The following is an 8,493-nucleotide window of genomic DNA, read 5'->3' on the forward strand; positions in this document are numbered from 1 at the left end:
GATTTGAAGAGAAGTAAACATTAAGGGAATATTACTATATAAGATTATGCTGTTTCCAAGGCATCTCTGATCCACAGGGGATTTTGGAAACCCTAGGTCCATATAGACTCCATCAAACATGGGAAGCTTAGGATTCAATCTGTAATTTTCTCTATAGGTATCCAGGGTATTATATACCCATTTTTTTCTGTTCAGATATTCAGCCATGCGATTATGTCAGTCACGGATGGAATTAACCCAACAAAATAAGATTATGAAATCTCCATTTGAAATTCTTTAACTCTCTTGAAAGCACAGGTTTGGGGAATCTTTGTCAAGACAATTTCCTCCAATACAAGCGGGATGACTTTCTGAGGGATCTGCATTAATGCCTAGTGCCAGAAGTAGTAGTTCCTGTAGGTATGAATTATGCTACACCTACACACATAGTCCAACACAAACAGAACAACTCAGAAAAGTTAGGCTTGATTAGATCTCTCAGGCACTTCTAGTATATGTTGTTTTATCCTTTGTGAGGGCAGTGCTTAGGTGTGAATCTTCTCAAATTGTTTGCTGCTGGTCAGGAAAACACACTGCTGGCTCTATTGTTTTCTTCATGAGTCTTGTTCCCAAGTCTTGACATCTTAGAAGCAGGACATGGGGCTGGAGGCTAATCACGAGTGAATATTTCTCAGGAGGAAATTACAGAATGACAGTCAGATCCAAAATATTGTAGGCATGTGAAATAAATAGGTGGATTGCACAAGCCCAAAGCTACAGTCAAACAAGAGCCCTGTCAGAGGCTGTCAAATTCTGGAGGTACATGGGAGGATCTTCCCCTCTCAGCTGTAGCATCTGTCAGGCACTTGAAATCTGTGCATGTGCTGACTTTTTCTTATCTGAGCGGTTCAGTACCTCACTCCTGCTCCAGTCTCACCAGGGAGTCTGTTGCCCCACTGCAGCCAAATCTCACAGTTGTGTGTTGCCTGACAAAGCTTCATACACTGACAGTCCTGTTATCACAAAATATATTGGGACACAGAACAGGAGAAGGCAACACTCATCATCATACCCAGTCCTCCACCACCAGAGACAATCAGCACAGGAGCAGCAATTCAAGGCATAAAGGACTCAAGTCACAAAAGCTTTCCCACCGCTAACAAATGTTAGACCTCCCAAGAATTTCAGGAGGTGCTTAAAAACAAACGCAGCAGTTTATTAAATTTTAGGTTTAGCCATAGTTATTAAATCTAGACCCTCAAGCTGTAGTTCGGGTGCCCATCTTTTAAAATAGAGTGATTAAGATCACCGACTTCATGACTGTGTATCAAAGATAGTGGAAATAAAAAGATTTATTTAGTAACAACAAAACTTTTAGAAACCAACTCTTAGTCAGTCAGATTGAAAAGAATTAAATGTGCATTGAAACGTGCAGATCATTATTTGACAAGTCATTTGGCATACTAAATTATCTTCCTGGAATAACAGGTGAGGAAACACGATTTTTAGTCTTGTTCATTTACCCTGTTTACTTCCACAGAAGTCGGCTCCTGAAAAAAGTTTACAAAATTAATTGATACATTTGATAGAATTGCCCTTTCCACCAGCACTGTGTGCACAGACTGTAACTCCAGATGTTACAGAACAGTCTGATATTAACAATTTCTCATGTGTTTTCTTTTCCCCCCTTACAAATTAGCATTATAGCGATCTCTGTTCTGAAAGTCTCTATAAGCACGTCTTGCATCTGCTTTGCTGTGTGGGATTCTTCCAAAAGGTTCTAGATCATTGAAGCAGGCATCAAAAACTTCATCCACAGCTTTTTCAGCTGTTTCCTTGCTAACTTTTCTAACAGCCAGAATGGAACGAATTGCTCTGTCTCGTACACAAGTCTAAAGGGAAAAAAAGAAAAATCTGACATTATTAGTATAAATTTTTTCAAGATTTTGTCAAGTAGTAACTCCTACTACATAGGCAATAATTTTGTATCACAGAAAAGTCAAACAGTGCCTGTGATAAGCATTACAGTATATTTTAGTTTCATCCTCTGTAAATTCTGTGTTTTAGTTTTCCATGTACACATAAACCATGTGATAATTAAAAGACATTTCTTAGAACAGAAATTAAAACACAATTTGGCATTTTTGTTGGTATCAAGTATTTGTAAAACTTATCCTGCACACAAGAAAAATATGTCAGAAAGAAACAGACATAAATACCAGTTAGTTAGTTTCAAACTGAAATACTATAAAACATAAAGGAATGACTTCTCTATTGGCATTCGATACCTCTCTTCATGGCAACTTTTTCTTACAGTTTGTCTACAAAAACATAAAAAACGATGTAAATATCAGCTACAAACTACTGTCACTCTAACATGAGCAACTAATTGTGACTCAATCTGTAGGCTTCGTTACTATTTACAAAAATTAATTCTTGTAAGACTTAATACACATGGTTATTCGGAAATCTTGTCATTCTGCTTCCTCCAGTTTTCAAAGACTTTTAAAAAGAGTGTTCCCACTACATTTCCTGCAAACCCTGTGTTTTGTCTGGTTCTTATTAGCCACCCATTGTCAATGGTATTGCTTTATGATATTACTAAGTATTCAGGAATTTCACTCCAATAAAAATAACATGCTGGGAAAAAAAATTAACATCAGTCATTAAAGGTTATTTAAGAGAAAACAGCAAGCCCATGGCATCTACTTCTTTTTCTGATGTTTGGGTATGAAAGTGCAGAAGGCTGAGATCAAGTAGGTAACGATGGCTCATAAAAAATTATTAGACTTTAACATTTACAGTCTTTACCTGATGATGCCCTTTCAATCCAAATTTAAATCTGGCTATTTCATTCATCAATGTACAGTCTCCACTGAGATTAGCAGCTCGAATCTATTGAGAAAAATACAAAGCCAGAAGATCAGAGAAACACATGAAAATACAATGTCAAAAAAGTTGTAACAAATTTTTTTCTTCAGTATTTTTCTGGTAACTGCTGGTAGAGATTATTCCCAAGGCCACTTTAGTTTCTTAAGTAGCTGTTACCCTTTATATCCACCCTCTCAGCCTCAGTGAAGTGCAATGTATTACTACAGCAACCTGTAAGTTTTTCCAGGAACTACATCTCACATATTCCTACAGTAGAGATCATATGTATGTGTGTATATATGTATATGAACTGTTAGAAGAACATGGAAAGTAACATTCTCCCCAATCTATATCAGAAACTGTTACAAGAGTCAGAAAGAAAGGCAGATACCTTTCAAAGACTACAGCTGCAATACTCAGAAGAGCAGTAACCCATCTGTTTTGCAAAAAGCCACATTTAAATGAGTATGTGTGGTTTAGCTTGTTAAATGTTTTGTTCTGTACACTGTAATTTCTTTTGTCTGCCAACTGTTCCAACTGTACCCTACCCGGTCTGCCAGGAAATGTAAATAAACTGTGATTTCCTACAATTAAGTACCAGAGTGAGAATAAATGAATGGAAAATATGAAAGGTAAGAATTAAAAAGCTATCAACAGAAAATGTAAACACCATGTAATTAAGTATCAGAAGACTTTAGGTAAACACATAATCTCAACGAGACCAAGAACATGCACAAACTTGTTTTATATAAAAATTCTCTAAACTAGTGTTTGAGGCTTACATGCTTTATTCTGCACTGTGTAAATGCTTAGACAAAAAAATAGACAATAGTTAATAATTCTGAATTACTGTATTGGGTTTACATGGCAGGATGTTGGCAGTGAGATGCCTGCCAGGGTGGCTTCTGTGAGACAGGACAAGTGGCTGCCCCCATGTCAGAAAGAACCAGCTTTAGCTGGTTCTAAAACAGACCCACCACTAGTCAAAGTTGAGACTATTAGTGGCTGGTTGTATCTCTGTGATGACATGTTTAAGAAAGGATAAAAAGCACTACAGGGCAGCTGTAGACAGAGACAGAGGAGTAGGAAAAATGTGAGGGAAACAGCCCCATAGACACCAAGACCAGTGAAGAAGGAGGGGGAAGAGGTGCTCCAGGCATCAGAGGAGTCCCTGCAGTCTGTGAAAGAACACAGTAGAGTAGAAATCCACACTGCAGTCCAAGGAAGACCCCGTGACAGAGCAAACAGACATGCCCTGAAAAAAGCTGCAGCCCATGTGGGAGTAGATTTTCTCTCAGGCACTGTGGGCCATGGGGGAGCAATGCTAGAGCAGTCCATCCCCAAAAGATTGTATGCTGTGGAAAGGACTCAAGTCAGAGTAGGTCTTGAAGAATAGCAGCCCAGGGGAAAGACTCAGAGCAGTTCACGAAGGACTGCTCCCTCCCTCTGTGGGAGGGACCTCACATTGAATCAGGGGAACAGAGTGAAGGTGAAGGAGCAGCAGAGACAAAGTGTTATGAACTGACCACAGCTTGCATTTCTTGTCTCCCCATGCCGCTTGGCAGGTTAGGAGATAGAAGAGCCAGGAACGAAGGAGTGAAGTTGAGCCTGGGAACAAGTTGAGAGGAGGAGGAAGGTATTTTTAGTTCTATTTTTCACTATCCTATTCTGTCATTAATTGGTAATAAATTAAATTAACCTTCTCCAAGTCAAGTGTATTTTTGCCATGACAGCAACTGGTGAATGACCTCCACGTCCTTATCTTGATCCATGAGCTTTTGAATCTTACTTTTGTGCCCTGTACCATTGAGGAGGGGAAGTCAGAGAATGGCTCAGTGGGTTCCTGGCAGCTATACAGAATGGCTTTATTCATACCACATAAGGTTACTTCATTAAGTCTTACCTATAAAAAGATAATAAGTGACAGTAGCTCTTTTCTACAGCAAATATGAATTCAATTAATGAATTAAAATTAATTTTTATGAAATCTGATTTGTTCAGTACCAAACTCATAATTTTGGTTATCTCACATACTGTTCATAGGTGAAACTTGTGCACATCTAAAGTGATCAGTAAGTTCTCATTAAAAACAAACAAATCAACCAACACACGACCTAAAAAAAAACCAAACAAACCAGAAACAAAGCCACCATAATATTTTTATGTATTTAAAAAAAAAAAAAACAGTTAAAAAATACCTAATTTACAAAGTCATGAGTATATACTTTCATAAGATTAATCATAAGAGTTTTTCTGTGGCCAAACAATATGGATTATATCAGAAATCAAATAAAAGCATGCAAATACACATGGATCATATACACAAGAGGAATCCTTCCCAACCTGTGATCCATTTAATTTCACCTCCTAAAGCATCAATTATTAAAGCCTTTTAAGCAGAAAATGTGCTCTGAAATCACAGAATCGTAGAATCATTTGGCTTGGAAGGCACCTTAAAGATCATCTAGTTCCAATTCCCCTGCCATGGGCAGGGACACATTAGACCAGGTTGCTCAGAGCCCCATCCAATTGACATGGAGTCATAACTACAGTGTACTATTAGCAATATCACAATTATGCAAAAAAATGAATGTGACAGGAAAAGACAAGTTTGTTGTTAATCAAAAAAATCTAAACAAAAATAAGATTACTGTACTACTGTGAAAACTACTCAACACACCAAGATTTGTGCAGGAGAAAAAGAATGCTATAAACATTTGAATAATGTGTGAATATGTTTTCCCTTCTAACTACTCTCATTTGTCAATAACCACTTTGTGCTATGTCTACACTCACAGTGATCATTCTACTTATAGGACATTAACTTACTAATATTTGTGAAAACTAAGTATTTGTTTTCTGAATTAAGCTATTTAGGTTGATCTGACAGAAAGGACAAAAAGGATCAAAATAAGTAAAGTGTGTGTAACAGACCATACAACATGAAGCATCTCTAATAACCAGCAGTAATTAATAAAATGACATTAGAAGCATTTTTACTTACCTCTGAACATGCTAAGTGCTTGACGTTTTTAAACCAATCTACGTGTGCACGGCAGTGATCAAATGCATGAATCAATTCATGTGTGACCACCCGGTTCATATGGGATTGTTGGCGAATGTTGTTCTGACACAGAACAATCTGAGGAAGAAGAGATAAAAGAAGCCTTTCCAACAAGTTTCAATACCTCCCTTACTTCTAAGCGTGCACATAACCTACAGCATTTAGTGTCTTTAGATCATTGTTTTTCAACATTAACAGCTTTATCATTTTGCAGCATATTAGTTCCAATATAGAATCACACAGAATATGCTCAGTTGGAAGGGACCTACAAGGATAATCAAGTCCAACTCCTGGTCCTCCATCTCCAAGAGTCACACCATGTGCCTGAGAGCATTGTCCAAATGCTTCTTGAACTCTGACAGGCTTGGTGCTGTGACCCCATCTCTGGGGAGCCTATTCCAGCACCCAACCACATCTGGGTGGAGAACCTTTTTCTAATATCTAATCTAAACCTCCCCTGACACAACTTCAGGACATTCCCTCAGGTTCTGTCACTGGTTACCACAGAGAAGAGATCAGTGCCTGCCCCTCCTCTTCCCCTCACAAGGAAGTTATAGACTGCAATGAGGTCTCCCTTCAGTACCATGGAACATCTTTCATTTATCTTGTTTTCATTACTAACGCAAATATCAGTGTTGGTAAATTTAATCCTAGTAACAAAACACTAAAAAAATTGTAGTACTTCAAAAGGGGGCTATGTCCAACACCTACCTGAGATGTGGCAGCATCAAAACCTCCACTGACACAGCCATCACAGTTTTCACAAGAAAAGTGCCGGTCATTGAAGACAGTGCTGAAAGGCCCAAACAAACAATGTTACAGAAAAGAATTTGAAAAACATCAGTCACTACTTACAATAGTGATGTTACTACACAGAAAAAGATGAATTAGTTTACATACCAACCAGATTGCTTCATAGCCTCAAGGAGCAGTTGAGCATATGGATCTAGAAAAACATTGCTGCAATCAATTTCTCTAAATCCCTACATTCAAAACAAAAGTTCTGAAAGTCATCTATAAAATCAAAATACAAACACAGTCAAGAAAAAAAAAACAAGAAAAGCACTATACATGCAAATTCATACTTTGCAGTATTTAACCTCAATACAATGCAATTTGTTACAGTTCCGACTATGTGAAGTGATACAGAATCATAGAGTGGTTTGGGTTGGAAGGGACCTTCAAGATAATCTAGTCCCAATCCCCTGCCACAGGCAAAGATACCATCCACTAGACCAGGTTCCTCAGAGCCCCATCCAACCTGGCCTTGGGATGAGGCACCTGCAACTCCCATTCCCAGGGATGAGGCACCTGCAATTTCTCTGGGCAACTGCTCCAGTGCCTCACCACCCCCAGAGCAAGGAATTTCTTCCATACATATAACCTAAACTTCCCTCTTTCAGTTTGAACCCATTACTTCTTGTCCTATCACTACAGTTTGTGATGAAGAGTCCCTATCCAGCTTCCTTGTAGGCCCCCTTCAGATACTGGAAGGTTGCTATGAGGTCTCCACACAACCTTTTCTTCTCCAGGCTGAACAGCCCCAAATCTCAGCCTTTCTTTGTAGGAGAGGTGCTCCAGTCATGCTATCAACTTGGTGGCCCTTCTCTGGACTCCCTCCACCAGTTTCATGTCCTTCTTACACTGGGGGTCCCAGAGCTGGACACTGTAATCCAGGTGGGGTCTCATGAGAGCAGAAGAGAGGGGGAGAATCACACCTCCCTCGACCTGCTGGCCCTGCTGCTTTTGATGCAGCCCAGCATACAGAGTCAAAGCTGTTCAGGAATCAAGTCACTCCTGACTGATAGTTATTTTACTACTAGTATAAACAGAGCGACTTACAGTGACCATCGTTTGCTGCTAACACTCACAGTCAACATCACGTAGTGAAAAGGGTACAAATGCACAGAAATTGACAAATCATCTCAATTTCTCAGGGAAAAAAAGGCAGAGAAGGACCTTCTGCTAGGGAAAGAAAAAGCCCTCTTGGCCACTTTTGAAATAACTTGTGTTAAGCAAAACCAGCGTGTTCATAAAGCAGCAGCCCCACCCCGCCACCTGCTGGGGGCCGTCCGGCCGCCCCGGGGCAGCGGCAGCGGAGGGGGCGCAGCTCCGGCCCCGGGACCCCGCGGCACAAGGTCACAGCGGCGGGACACGGGCGGCACGAGTCCGACGCCAGGGCCCTCGCTGCGCCAGGGCTGGGCCCGCCGGGGCACGGGGAAGCGCTTACTCGTTTCCAGGGTCATCCTCAGCATTAGTTGACACTTGTTGTGGAAGGTGAAAAGGCTGCGGACCAGGAAGCTCTGCGGCTTCTTGTTCCGGTCTGGAAAAAGCCGATAGCCGAAATCATCCTCCTCCACCGCCTCTTTCTTCTCGGCCGCCGGCGGCGAGTCAGCCTCCCCATGCTCCATAGCCGACCGTGCCCTCCCGCTCCCGCCGGTTCCGGTCCCCGTCCCTGCGGGACAGGGCTCAGAGCTCAGGGCAGCGGGCACCGCGCCGGGGCCGGGCAGCGCCAATCGCCGCCCGCGCTCCCGACACGTGGGCGGAGGCGGGCCTGGGGCGCAAGCGCTGTCGGCTCC

The 8,493-nt window shown here is 41.1% G+C and overlaps 1 protein-coding gene across 2 annotated transcripts; it reads right to left on the reverse strand.

Annotated features, from left to right (window-relative positions):
• Positions 1–200: 200 nt before the first annotated feature.
• On the reverse strand, positions 201–8,417 carry ATP23 (ATP23 metallopeptidase and ATP synthase assembly factor homolog). Of its 2 annotated transcripts, none has more exons than XM_027682266.1 (6): positions 8,145–8,417; positions 6,815–6,860; positions 6,626–6,707; positions 5,855–5,992; positions 2,791–2,874; positions 201–1,871 (listed from the first exon to the last, which is right to left on the reverse strand). In XM_027682266.1, exons 1-6 carry the CDS (start codon positions 8,323–8,325, stop codon positions 1,668–1,670), a joined length of 735 nt encoding a protein of 244 aa, XP_027538067.1. In that variant the 5' UTR covers positions 8,326–8,417; the 3' UTR covers positions 201–1,667. The 2 variants fall into 2 exon arrangements, with proteins under 2 accessions (XP_027538067.1, XP_027538068.1); XM_027682267.1 differs by having other exon boundaries at positions 6,815–6,897; positions 8,145–8,257.
• Positions 8,418–8,493: the final 76 nt, after the last annotated feature.

Source organism: Neopelma chrysocephalum, unplaced genomic scaffold (assembly GCF_003984885.1).
Source record: "Neopelma chrysocephalum unplaced genomic scaffold, ASM398488v2 Primary Assembly neopelma1_62, whole genome shotgun sequence".
In the NCBI taxonomy this organism is placed as follows: Eukaryota; Metazoa; Chordata; class Aves; order Passeriformes; family Pipridae; genus Neopelma; species Neopelma chrysocephalum.

Coding starts and splice junctions, on each gene's coding strand:
- ATP23 (XM_027682266.1), bottom strand. CDS start 8,325: ATGGAGCATGGGGAGGCTGACTCGCCGCCGGCGGCCGAGAAGAAAGAG. Junction 5,993..6,625: donor TTGATGCTGCCACATCTCAG/GTAGGTGTTGGA, acceptor CTTCTTCCTCAG/ATTGTTCTGTGTCAGAACAA. Junction 1,872..2,790: donor GATTGAAAGGGCATCATCAG/GTAAAGACTGTA, acceptor TTTTCCCTTTAG/ACTTGTGTACGAGACAGAGC.